We start from the raw sequence: 14,144 nt of genomic DNA, 5'->3' as shown, positions 1-14,144 counted from the left end.
CTGGCGGGAGCCGGCACCGGTAACACAGTATGGGCTGGGCTATGGTGCGGGAGGGGGCCGTTTAATGCGGGACACGAAACGATTTTGCTCCAGCTTCGAGGCGCTTTCGCGATGACTTTATTAAAGAAACTTCCGATGTGTTCTGCCGGCGAGCGAAGGGAGAGATCGAGAAGACCCGTTCATAAGGACGTTTAATATTACGTGTGGGAGAGGTTAGACATCAGCTTTCTACTGCTTTGTCACATCTCGTAAATGATAATCTGGCACAGGTGAACGTTGGTAATAGAGCAGGAACAGTTTCACAGTAAAACATTAACGTAATACAAATAGCAACACCTAAAAGCAGAGTTTTCACCTCAACATAGCAGGGGTACGTCCTGCTGTATGTGATTAAAAAAAAAGATGGGTAACCCCAAACATCAACCCAGCTGTCAGAGAATACAGTGACGTGTGAAAGTATCTCCTTTTAACTTAAGGTTTTGAAAAAAATATGTCCCAAAGATTAGGCATTTAGTATATCTAAAAATTACAGTGCTCACAGTAGCAGACCTTGTAATTTCACATTTGTAACGTGGAGGGGGGAAAGGGCATTAGGACTCATTAAATCGGAATTACGCCACCTAATGCTCAAATCCCATTTAAGCAATTACTACCAGACTTCAAAAATACTAGTTTTGTTAAAAACCTGTTAAAAGACTATTTGCACAAGTTTCATTTACAGTCTGTTCTAGAGACAGTTTCAGATAAATCAATAGACATCTGCTTGCAGCCTTGTTAAATCGTGCATCTAAGGTTTTATCTCCGGTAGAAAAGAAAGGGCTTCTCATATGTATCTATAACCAAAGAGCCAGACTTATCCCTTCTTCTATTTACATGCTTTCTCAAACAGGGACGTCTGTGTTGTGATTGTCTGTCAGGCACCATTGCTACAAATCCCATGTAAGAAAGCTCCCTTCTGAATTTAATCACCAGTGCTGTAATTCTCAACTATATGTAAGATGATGGGGAAAGAAGCAGCGCTTAAACTCCTCTGTATTTTTTTAAACAGTGTCACAAACAATTACAAGGCCAAAATACACAATATTAAATACAAAATCTAAAATTCAGTTGCTGGTATTCAGTGAACAAAACTGAAGTATACAAAATAGTTTTACAATTGTGCGTAAATTTGCAGTAGTTTTCAGAAGGTGCTTTTCCATTTTCAGCTAGTGGTTCATTGCCCAAGTGATCTTCATGTATACAAGTAACCAGTTAAAAAATACAATGCCTTCAAGAGCTAATGGTTCTTCAGAACTTTTTTTTTTCCCTGAAACATGACATCTATTGTAACAGCAGTAATACAGTAAAATAAGACTATACCCAAAACAACTCATCATCTTCAGTTGGTACCTCGTTTTTAGTATTGAAAAGGAAAAGTGACTTTAAGTTTACTTTGGATGTAGACATGTGAAAAGCACACTGAGCATTAGCTCACACTTCAAAAATTGTCAGGACTTGTCCTGGAGAAAACATGATGTAAAACAGGAAAAAAAATGGCAGCGCCAAGTATTTTTTTCTCCTTCCACATCCTATTGGCAACTGATGAAAGAACATGAAGATAATATAATTACACTGGAGTTCAAAAAGAGAATTTTAAAGTTGTAAAACTAGAGAGCTTTTGGCTGAGCATTTCCCTGAGTCTTCATTTTTTAAAAATTATACACTAGACATTATGTTCATAGAGTCTGTTACAAAAGGCTGGATTAATAAAGGCTGTTGAGCTATACTGGCAAAAGTTAGACACTTCTATTCTTAAAAAGCCTAAGCAAGAACTGCTGAGGAAGCAATTTAATTCTTCGGAATCTGGTATTTTTCCAAAGGAGAAGAGCAAACCGCACATTCTTTTGCATTAAGAATTTGATAAATTGAAATTACACCACATGACCCATGATTTGTGAACAAATATAACAGCGATATCTTTCAGGGCAAGAGCAAAACAAAAAAACCTCTGGGACTGTTACACAATTAAAAAAACTTTGGCTTTTATAATATTTCATGAGAAAATAGAAGGCACAACTGTGCATCAAAACTATGGTTTTGTATTTTAATCTGCTTACATTGTTTTCATCAGCGCATCAGACTTTCCGTAAGTCTTTACTGTAAAGATGTGGTTTAGCAACAGTAACGAGTTAGCTGTAATAAGCCTTCCATTTACCCTAAATGTAAGAAAACTATTGGCAAGAAGGCATCTTTGAAAAAGGTACATTCAGCAACAGATGAGTTCATGTCCATCCACTAAAACTTCACCATTCTAGCTCTACAGGATACTCTCCAGTGAGACATGCTGTGCAGTGACCAATCTTTCCAACACGCAACTTCTGGGTTTTAAGGCTGCTCTCATTCTCTTGCCTTGCTTTGATGCTTTCTTGCACAGATGACACCAGCCCTTCCACAGAAAGATAGACAACACTGTCTGCTCCTAAAGGAAATAAAGAGTTAATCAGTTAAAGCTGCAATACTGTACCAAATGCAGCACTCTTTGGAAATGCAGTCGCATTATGGTATGGACTGTGATGCCCAGTGGATCACCCTACTTAAAGAGAATGGGTGTGAAAAATTATCAGACCATAGTAAGCCTTGCCCTTCTCAAATTAGTGCAGGGAGCAACTCACTGAAATGCAGACTGAAGGTTCCGAGATGGGAACAAATGTGTCACACATACTGCAAAAGTAGAAATAAAGTCCAGGGTGTGTATTAAGACTCCCAGAACTCTGTACCGTTTCCCACAGTTACTCTGTAGTTTGGGTCTAGGTATAAGCAGATGTGTATCCCAGACTGAGCACCCATGACTACAAATACTGGGACTTCGGGGAGGGGAAGGCCACCATGTTAAGAAACAATGCAATTCAAAGGGATGTTCTTGCAGAGGAAGGTTTGATAGCCTTTTCATATCATTAGTTTTCTATTGTTTCACTCATTATTTTGTGAATAATACTTAAAGACTTGAAATATTTCAACGTGCCTTCACTGTAATTGTGGGGAAAAGAATGCATTGCAATACTATACTAAGAGTATTGAACACCTGAAATCAGAATTTACAGTTTTCTAACTGTAACTACAACTATGTGCTTAAAGCATTTTAAAAAAGTGTACTGCAGCCCAGTAGGCCATGCCTGTATAGTAGATCTCACTCACAAGCCTTCACATAACTCCTGTTGCTGATATCCTATGAAGAGTATGTTATTTACCCCATCACAAGGAACAAAAGCTGCTGGTTTTTTTGTTCTGCTGCAAAACATGACTCATTCTAGAATTTGAGAATGTTTTTGACATTCTTTGATGAGTTTTAAATGTAATTTATTTCAAAGTGAAATATATAATGCAGTTAAAATTATTTACATAAATTTAAATGTGTAGAAAAATCAGTGTGTGTTCACAAATTCCAAACATATTTTTATGAACACCTCACGAAAGTGAGAACTACATCAGATTTTCATTATAGGACAGATTTTCAGCACTTATTTTTTTCCTGGTGTTTTGCCTACTATAGCAAAGTTACCCAGAAGGAGCTTTAAGTATTGAAAAGTTTTGTTGTCACAGCTTATTTGTAACTTACGATTATGCAACTGTTCTAATGTTTTCTATTCTTTGGAGAAATATAATTCACTGTGTTAAAAAAAAGTTTGTAGCTAAATTGGTTTGATCTGTAGGGTACTCACAATGCAGAACTTAGTCTATCAGCATGGCGATTTTTTAGTCAGTTTTGTCACTGTTGCCTTTATGTGTTGTGCTTTATTTCAATGTGGACAATAAAATACTTAGAGGCGAAAAGTCTCTTAGAAAAAGGAAGAGTAGCACTTACCTATATAGTTTGCAAGATCATGAAATTCAGGTCTGTTGGCAATGAGTTCTTCTTTAGTTGGAATGTTTATTCCCATGTAACAAGGAAATCTTATGGGAGGTGAAGCCACACGGATGTGCACCTGAACAAAAATAGAGTTTCAAAGGAGACTGCTGTGGTGAAGGTCAGCAGACCATAATAAAACAGTGATGACCCAGTTAGGCAAAATAACCGTAAAGAACAGGACCCAGCACTGCATGGGAATCACAGAAGACGTAAAAATAAGATAAAGGTTTTTTCAGATGCTAACATAGCAGGAAAGACAGTTTTAGAACTTATTTTACAGCATTTCCTTATAATAGTAAAAGGTTCCAAACTGATTTTTTTCTTCTGTGGTGTTCAGTCCTTGATGCACATGTTTTGGTTTACAAAATCAAATATACACAACATTTTTTCTCCAGTGAGAGACTTGCACACTCCATTTCAATTAAAAAATCTTAATCAATTAAACCCAGTGTGCTCTGGTGACTTAAGGCATGTATTTAAGTACGTGGTTGTACTTAATGCAGTACCACAGGTCACACGTATGTCAGGAATACTACACCAATACTTGATTTTCTGATCTTAACTAATTTGTTTTCCATTCTCTCTTTATTTGCCAGATAGTGCTTCATGAATGGAGACTTGTTCCTCCCCCTTAATGACCCCAAAATCAGTCATACAAAAGAAACGCCTTAATCCATCATGGGCATCCCTGCCCGTGGCAGGGGGGTTGGAATTAGATGATCTTGAGGTCCTTTCCAACTCAAATCATTCTATGATTCACAATAAACATGCACTAGCCATTGGTTTTTTGCACACTTGCCCTTTTAAATAAGGAAGCAATATGTAGTACAAACGAAGATCGGTGCTTTACCCTCCTATCAGTCTTCTGTTTACATCTGTATTATGCTAACTGAAAATTAACTTACCTCTTTGGCTCCTGATTCTCTCAGTAGTTTTATTATGGGTGAAATGGTATTGCCCCTCACAATTGAATCATCAATGATAACAACTCGCTTGCCTTTAAAATTATCAGACAGAACGCCAAACTTCTTTGCAACACCAAGTTGCCGTAACCTCATATTTGGCTGGATAAATGTTCTTCCTACATAACGATTTTTACAGAGTACTTCAACATACGGTAGTCCACACTGTAAACAGGAGACAGTTAAACAGAATTACAATCTAAGGAACTAGTTATTCTCAGTTACTGTTACTTTAAAGCAAGCTTAGGACTTAGTATGACTTCACAGTAACCAAAAAACTTTGAAATACCTTAGTATAGTGGAATAATGACAGAAAAAACAAGTGCAGATGACTCAGTAGGAGTACTGGGCATACTCAAGATATAAAGCATTATCAATACAAAACTAATGGCTCATAACATTATACTCCATTACAAAAAGAGATCATTGTAAATATGCTTGGGGGGAAAAAAAGGCAGGTTAACATATACCTTTTGAGCGTAACCAAGTGCTGCTGGGGTTGCAGACTCTGGGACAGTGCTGACCAGGTCTGCTTCCACGGGTGCTTCAATAGCAAGCTGCTGCCCACACCTTCTCCTGACTGAGTACACCATCTGACCTAAGAACAGCAAGAACTGTTTTTTCCTGGTGTGCATAATTCAGATTTCCTCTCAGTTTGCTGTACAAATTTATCTGGCAAGTTGCAGGCATATAAGTCAGTGAGAAAAGCTCCACAACTAGTAACAGTCACTCACATAAGGTCATTTTTTATTTTCTTTCATAATGTCATATTCTAACATTCACATTCATATCACTACACAGAGAATTAAAATTCAGTTTGCCTCAATTGGGTAACTAAAGGTCCTGTGGATGTTACAAAATGTATTTAAAGGGGAAAAGAAGTAGAAATTATGCCTCCCTGTTCATAACGTGCATATTCTATTTTTAGGCTGTTTTTTACAGCAGCCAAAGTTTGTGTAATCCTGCTGTCTGCCTCTGCCCACTTACTAACTTTGAATCAGCTGGCAAAATTTACCCCAAACTTAGTAAAGGGATAAGAGGCCTCAGAAGCTTCCAAGGTCATAAACAGAATTTGCAGCACGGGAAGGAACTGGAGGTACTGTGATGAGGCACAGCAAAGGGTACAGCAGCAGTACTAAGGAACGTAAGAAGTGAAGATATTGAAGGGTAAGAGGATAATGGAAAAAGGGATGTGGGATGAAACTGGCTTTATGAGGGTGGGGAACTGTATTGGACCTACAGATGGCATGTCCATAGAAAGAAAAGAACCTATCCAACGTTCTTTGTTGGATAGGTATGAGAGTCCTGTCTTACATCTTTGTCAGTGAGACAATTTTTGATGGCTTCTACTGAAATAATAAAAGCATTAGACTGACAACCCCAAGTACTTAGATAATGCATAGGTTTGCAAGTTATATTAAAAGCATCTTCCTGAAATAACCCTTTCTTATGAAGAAAAAGCCAAAATAGGTTTGTTTTGGTTTGGGTTGGGTTTTTTTTCAGATAGTATTTCAGAAGTTTAATTTTAAAAAAGCATTCCAAGAACCAATAAAGTTCCTTTCTCTCAATAAATAAAGTTCTCTCACTTTTAAGGGATATTTCCTCTACTTTTATCATGTCTGTGGTGCTTCATCCCTTCCATAGGAGTAGCCAGGCAGCCTGACTGAAACCATACACACAGCCAGGAACAGGAAGGTGGTGCAAGCTCATAGTCACTGGTACTCTGCTATTATCCCAGATCCTTTCCAGAGTCATTGTTTTCCAGGGTAACATCACCCACTGTTTAGGAAGGAGCTCTGTACGTTACATCTTCTTACCTTCAAAAATACTGTCGGGTCTTGCAAAGTAAACATATTCAAAGATGCAGAATGCTGACGGATCTCCTTCAGGTCTTGGTACAACATCCAGTGTCTGGACATCGTATCTGGATATTTTCACAATCTCTCCAGGAAGGACCTCACGATAGTACCTTGAAAGAGAAATACATAGCATTTAGAAATGTCCCGAACCTGGATGGTGAGTTTTGAAATATTAAGAAGATTCAACTGACAGGAACATCCTAGCACAATAATTTGCTTCTATCTTAGAATGTGAGCTGGAGTTTTTTAAGACCAACACACCAAGACAAGTGAACTTTACTAAACCAGTATGAATTGATACCCAAAAGCAGTAAATTAATTCTTAGTACCTGAGAATACTGGTATTCTTCCTATATGTGAGATGTACAATACTCAGTCTAGTACAGGCTTCACTGAGATAAAATATATTTTAATAATTTAGTCCTGGAGCAATACTAGAGGACTTTTCTGTGTAAGCTAATTAACATTATAAAGCAATATAAAAAAACTGAGAATGACAAAAAGCTAACTGGAAATTACATTCCAATTCTCCTATCTGAAGAAATATGGAATAGTATTAGGTTTATATGTTACAATGTTTAACCTTATTAAACATTTTTCTGGATCCTTTAGTGAGTCCTTGGGTGGCTATTCTACAATTTCAATCTAATTCTATCCCAAAACATTGCAAATATCAGAGGTGAGCAAATCTGTGATTATTGACTGGTGAAATACTAGCATTAGCAGAGAGCAGCATTGGCTACACAAGAAATTCAGACAAAATTGCTTTTTTTGAAAACCTACAGGCTTTTTTATGGTCCTACACTTCAAGCTTCTCTTAACAGAGATTTTGACAAGTTTCAGAAAATGATTATTCTTATCCATATGTGGAATAAATTGTCCCAAGCCAGCCCCTGTTACCAACACCTTGTACTTCCTACAGAGACAGGGTAGAGGTTCCAGCAAGAGAACACAGACCACCACACCTACAATAAAACACTCCAGAATGGAATAAAAGACTTCTAAGGTGCTGTCATGTTGCTGCCTGATTTTGCTTGACGTAACTATTTATTTGGTAGCTGTGTTCTTAATGCAATTTTTCACATTTCTTTTTTTTAAGAGGATCCAACTTTTCTTATTAGTCTAGTCCCAAAATGCACATTCTTATATTGCCTGATTAGAAAATTTAATATGCTTCCTCCTAATCTTTCTTGCTTTAATCATGTTCTAGTTCACAGTTGCCTTCCAATCCAAATCTGTGGTCTCCTGAAGAGCCTCTTACTTTTCTCTTTTTGTCCAGAGAAAGTATCACATATTTCTTTTCAGAGGATCTTAGCTAGAGAGGTAACGTGAACGTCACCTCATGTTTTGGCTCTGACGGATGTTTGCACATATGGAAATAGTTTCAGGTGCCCATCATTTTTTCCAAACAAGAAGTCTGGCTCATCAGACAGCATATGCTACAGTTCAGGTCAGTCCAGCCTGTGAGCTACCAATGTAACTTTTCTGTGATTGAAGAATTATTTCATAATACGATTCTGCTGCAAACATGTCTAAAATTAAAAAGTTATATGCTAAGCAGGTTTAATGCAGCAATTAAGAGGCATTTACTTTAAACAGTGAAGTTGTCTTTATTGTTACTTTCTGAACAATTCTTTCTGAATTCTTCTTTTACATTAAACTGTTCAAGATAATTAACTGGCAAAAAAGAGCACTGGCAAAAAACCCCACCAACCCTCCAAACAGTCCAACAAACTATTCTTTGATGTCTTTCATATTGTAATAGGTTATGATATTTGGCAATTAGAAGTTTAATGTTTAATCACTGCCTGAGGAGAGCTTTCGGATAAAGTGAGAAGTATGGCACTTACTCTGCACCGATAGACAAAAAGCTACAGGATTCAGAGGAGACTACCCATCCTTCTGTTTCACTGTTATCTTTTCCTGAAATGAAAGATTTCAGTTAGAGTCAGTCCACAATTCTTGTTACCATCATGCCCCCCCTCCCCCATTACATTTCTACTGCAGTATCTGGGTTGTTTAGGTTGCCAACTGCACAATTAAAGACTACTATAATTTATAATTAAAAGGTATAGCATACCAAAGTTTCTGTAATACTGTTAAAAAAAACCCAAAAACGTACTGAATTGTGTCACACAGGGTAGGAATGTGTGTTTGCTCTAAAAAAGTTTTGATAATTTTTCTTGTGGTTGCAATTACCAAGTTTTGTGAAGGTAGAGGAGCATTTACTACTTTGCCTTTAACTTACTTTATTTTTATACAAATGGATTCTAATCTTACTTCGTGGAAAATGTTGATTTGCAGGCTAAACAGGACACACAGGATTTTCCCCATAAACTGCTCTGTTACCATACTACCTGTGACTGGGAGTGCTTGGAATTTAGGAATACATTGCCAATAATCCAGCACTTTCATCCACCTTACTACAGAAGAAAGGAAGAAACCAGACTTGTTTCTGGACTGTACAGGGCCCACTGGCTGTAAGCGGCCCTGCCTGAGCAGGGAATTTGGACCAGATGACCTCCAGATGTCCTTTCCAACCCCAGCCCTTCTGTGATTCTGTTCATCCCTGCTTTCCTGTTCAGTTGATTAGATGTTAATTACATTTTCACAAATACTCTGTTACAGTTGGGCTTCCTAATACTGACACTGACATCAGTCTTCTAGGATTCTGTTATGTCAGTGCTTTCAGGCACAAACTATATGAATATGAATATGAATATGAATATATGGTTTACCTTTTCCATTCATGTCCCCTACTGGAATAAGGCGACCAATGCAGAGTGGGCGATTTCCATATGGATCACGTACTGCATAGATTATGTCTTTATGCATTATTAGCAATGAATATGAAGTTGGCGTTTCATTCATTAAATTTTTTATTCTGAAATGAGACATAGGTGAACATAATCTTGTGTCACACAAACAGCTGTGTGCATTTACAGCTGCGTATCGAGCAGAGATTGCTGTTCTTGGTTCCGAAACCCACCCTCCTCACCTTGCCACCCAGTCGGCTGTATCATCATTTTCTAGAGGAGGTGTGAAAGCCAGCAGCTGGGTGATCAGCTCACTGTCAGAACCGGTTGACAGTCCTACACCATGCCGCATAAGCTTTTAAAGACACAAACCAAAAGGGTTAACAACATTCAAAAGAAAAAATATAAAAAAATCCCACATAACATGCTCAGATTTTAATTAAATACCAAATCATTTACAATCATGTAAAAGATTCTCCACTCTCCATCCACATTTCCTCACCACTGTTTTTTTTCTCCCATCCATTTATACCCTTGCAGCTCTGATTAACGATGGACTAGGTTCCTTTGGGCATTCCATACATTTGCCTCGCTTCAATGCAAGAATATTAACTCTTGGATGGAACGTATCACAGGCATGATTTCACAATGAAACATCTGCTAAATTTTAATTTGCCTTTTTAGCACATACCCTTCCAGCCAAACACACCCTCAACACTTGATCAATAGGAATGTGACCATCAGTCTAGAGGATTGGTGAACTGTCCCCTAAGACATTAAAAATGCCTCCCCTCCCCTCGGGATTTTTTTCGCCCCAAATGATCTATTTGGGGTCTCACTACCCCAAGCAGTTTGGCATTAAGGAAAAGTCACAGCAAATTTATTGGAGATACCAACCTTCCTCCTGAGTTGTACAGCATTTGTTAGCTCCCCGTTGTGCGCCACAGCAATCTTCCCGTGAAGAGTCTCTACGACAAACGGCTGGCAGTTCTGCAGCTCAGAAATCCCTGAGGTGGAGTACCGTGTGTGCCCAATACCGAGGTTGGAAACATACAGCTTCTTCAGGCTTTCTGCATTGAAGATGTGATTTATAAGACCCATTCCCTTTAGGAGAAAAAAATAAAAGTTCTGTTTGGTTTTGTTTTCCTGGCAATTCCCTAATTTCTCCTTATGTTTGTTTTTAAAGCAAGCAAATTGAAGAGAAAGGCAAGTACCCAGAAAGACATGGGACAGAAAGAAGCTGAGTAGGTGTTACAGTGATATATCAGATGCCATTACTCTGTTTTTTAAATAAAGCACTACACATTTTTGTGCTGAGGATTTTCATGGAACAATCTCTTACTAAAAATACATCTTCTGAAAAACACTGCCAAAACAAACATGTTGTTTAAAAACACCAGACAAAAAGACTGACAGAAGGAAATTCTATGTAGAGAATATCTTTTACAAGAGAACAGTATATTGGATTTACTTTTATACTGGGTCCATGATAATTTTTATAGATCCCACTGTCATTCTTGCCAATGTCAGAAGTAAAGCTTTCTCAAGAGATGTTATTGTTTACTTAAAACAGATTTTTCATATAGCCAAGTTGCCTTCTGTGTAAAGCAAAAATGCATCAAAATTTTTTAGTCAGCCAGCAGGAGCTTTTGGCAACAAGTAATATGTGGAGGCAATTTCCTAGCAAGAGTAGTCTGAAAAAAACCAAAGAGAGTAGAAATTAAGACTGGGTTCCAGGCCCTCCTTCAAACTCCTGCTTCTGCTGCTGCCTGGGGGAAACACATCCTTCTATACTTGGTTTCCCTGTCATGTGTGGTAATTGTGATATACACAGTAGTACACATAACACTCCTCTAGGACCTTCAAAGATACATAGGAGAGGTCCAAAGCTGTGAAAGGTTCATAACTTGTGCTGTAGGTCCAACAACAAGAGAGTGGGAATAGGACAGGAAGGAAAGAAATTGGTTGAACCGTTTTCAGAGCTCAACCAAGAAAGCTTAAAGGAAGTTCAGCTTTAGGGTATTTTCTGCTGTGACTGCTATGGAGTTGGAATACCAAGAAGCTGTGGTTACACATGTGGTTTTACGATACTTACTATCATGTTAAAATGTTATTGCCTCAAACAGTAAAACTGGTATAGGTTTGCTTTAATGATTCAACAAACTTTATGCCGAATAAATTACCATCTCCTGTCTCACAGATGAAATAAATGTAGTCTAAACTCTGTGTTATGTGCTCTTATATATGTACAGAAATGCAATCTTGCACTCCTATTTTACTTGGGCCAACTTTATCCTGACAGGAGATCTGACAGGTCTGGTCTTAATGGATGTAGCCAAGTTAAGCAGAGCAATAGCTTAAACAAGCAATGCTGCTTTAAACCAGATTTGGTTACACAAGTACATAATCTTTTAATTGCTGTTTGAAATATTCCTCAGATTTAGACTGAGCTGGTGTGGGATGGTGAATGTGAATTACACCAGCATAAAGAATTCCCAATGAAGACAATCTTATGACTGTATTATACAAAGCTGCTTTATTATTCTGCATATCCAAGTGTGAAACAGTCAGTCAGTCTTTCTCCTCCCGACATTGCTATGTCTATACAAGAGATTTAAATTTTTCCACAATCTGAGCTAGTTAATACAGTACAACAATAATGCTTTCTTACACAAGTCTAGCTGAAAGTCTCTGGCAGACAAATCTGGACAAGTCCTTCTGGGAGATTTTAAAACAACAGATTAATGTCCTTTGTCAAGGGCTATTAATCTGTGGTCAAAGGCTGGCAACAATCAGAAGGGAACACATACCCATGCCTTGGGTGTTCCAGTTCATACTCTGATATACTGCCTTAAGCTGTTGACAAAAGTGAGTAAATTGAAACAGTGACAAGCAGGCATCTTTTCCATTGTGTTGCCTCTGCTATGAAGAAGAGTCAAACGGCGTTTGGAGGACAAACAGGTACAGCACCATCTTAACTGCTGACATTTTTATGGACTAGTTTACAAGTCCGAGTCCTAAATATACTTTCACCAGAGTAACAGACCCAAATGTTTGTTACATTAGCACCACTTCCAGTCATGTAAACTGTACTCCACAGGCTCTTTGTTACACTGTGGTTATTACAGTTTTTTAAAAGAGCTTTAGCCGACAAGCATATTGCAAGGATGGAAGAAATCATCACATGCTCTGCAACTCTTAAAATATCAAAGCTGATACGATGATAATAGTCAATTAAATTCTTAGCATAACAGCTAAACGTTGCAGCTCAGTAACATGGAAACACTACAAACTATCACCTGCTGGAAGTTCATTCTGAGAAGCACTTTCTACTAGAGGATTTATAAAGTAGCCCACTTTAAAGGGAGCTGGAATTCCTGTAAACCTTATGGAAAGCTGAAACCCAAGCAGGAACAGGAATGAAGAACAGATAACACGCTGCTGAAGTTGAGAAAAGCTGCATTCAAAAGTGTGTGTGTGTGTGAACCAGGCTGTAAGTAACATATAAGAGGGGGGGAAATGCCTGAAGAGGTGAGAAACATGATGCCTGAAGAGACAAGATTTTGCACGATGCATTGAGCAGACATGCATAGGTACACATGCTGATGCAGCAAAGCGGTTCTTAGTCTTGGACTGATTTGAACAGTCTTGATTAATCTTCCCCAGAGACCTCTCTGGTTGTGAAGACAAACTGCTTTTTGATTGTGGTTAGAGGGGACACATCAAGAATTTCCCCATGGTTATTTTGTGATGTAGTTTTATTTCCGATCCTCTCCTCTTCCAGGATGGAATAGGCTGATTATTATTTTATTCCTGATTACTATTCAATACAGAATGATCAGAAATATCCCCAGAGCAGGCATAATCCTTTAAAGGTTATAGCCATTTTATGTCTTTTAACATTCCCTGGGATTCTCAGCTCAAGAATGAATGGAGACTATCTTTTATTCTGCTTATTTTTACCTATGGGTAAAGCTGCCACTTCCCTGACTCTCACTACTGCAAGAGTTAGTTCTCCATTTGCCTGTGCATAGCCTGTAAGTGTATTTCTTTCCTCTTCATCTCAAGTTGCATTGCTGCTATTCCAGCTCCCCAGAGTTAACACCTTGGGTGTAGGGTGACTTTGGTAAGTAGTTTTTGTGACATCAGGAGGATATTGCTAAAGGATAACATTGGCGTATTCGTTTTAAACATGCACTTATGGCAGAAATCACACAAATAACAATTAAATACTATCACTGACAAAACCAAAACAGTCCATCATAACATGTTACTTTCTAATTATTCTGCTTCCTAGCTGAAACAAACCTTCACACATCTCGGTTTGGCATCTACAAAACATTAATTTACATTTTACCTTGTGCACTTTGAATGCCTGGGATGACTGTCCATCACTTGTCACAATTCCAGCACTCTCCTGGCCCCTATGGACAAAATAAAATTAACATAAAGCACTGAATTGCTGAGAATTAAATACTTGAACATACAGTGGATTGGTGTTCTTTCATCTATTCTTTACAATATGAAATTTCAATGTAGGCCTATTGTTGTTTTATTTTACAGGCTTGTAATTACAGCTGGTTTCCTGCCCATGTTATGCTTCATTTCAAAACAGTCACATAAGGTTTCTGCCTAAGCCCACTGAATTTAGCAGGAATCTTTCCACTAATAAACACTGGCT

General features: G+C 38.0%; 1 protein-coding gene across 1 annotated transcript; it reads right to left on the bottom strand.

Moving 5' to 3' along the window:
- Window positions 1-2,026: 2,026 nt before the first annotated feature.
- Window positions 2,027-14,056, bottom strand: PPAT (phosphoribosyl pyrophosphate amidotransferase). The gene is made up of 11 exons (XM_010012814.1): window positions 14,025-14,056; window positions 13,821-13,887; window positions 10,361-10,567; window positions 9,706-9,818; window positions 9,446-9,591; window positions 8,558-8,630; window positions 6,666-6,817; window positions 5,319-5,446; window positions 4,792-5,013; window positions 3,842-3,962; window positions 2,027-2,458 (listed from the first exon to the last, which is right to left on the bottom strand). Exons 1-11 carry the CDS (start codon window positions 14,054-14,056, stop codon window positions 2,283-2,285), a joined length of 1,437 nt encoding a protein of 478 aa, XP_010011116.1. The 3' UTR covers window positions 2,027-2,282.
- Between the last annotated feature and the right edge of the window lie 88 nt (window positions 14,057-14,144).

The sequence above is a fragment of the Nestor notabilis genome, unplaced genomic scaffold (assembly GCF_000696875.1).
Source record: "Nestor notabilis isolate BGI_N333 unplaced genomic scaffold, ASM69687v1 scaffold2674, whole genome shotgun sequence".
Lineage (NCBI taxonomy): Eukaryota > Metazoa > Chordata > Aves > Psittaciformes > Psittacidae > Nestor > Nestor notabilis.
Note: the sequence above shows the minus strand (reverse complement) of the source record. Positions and strands in the feature narration are given on the sequence as shown.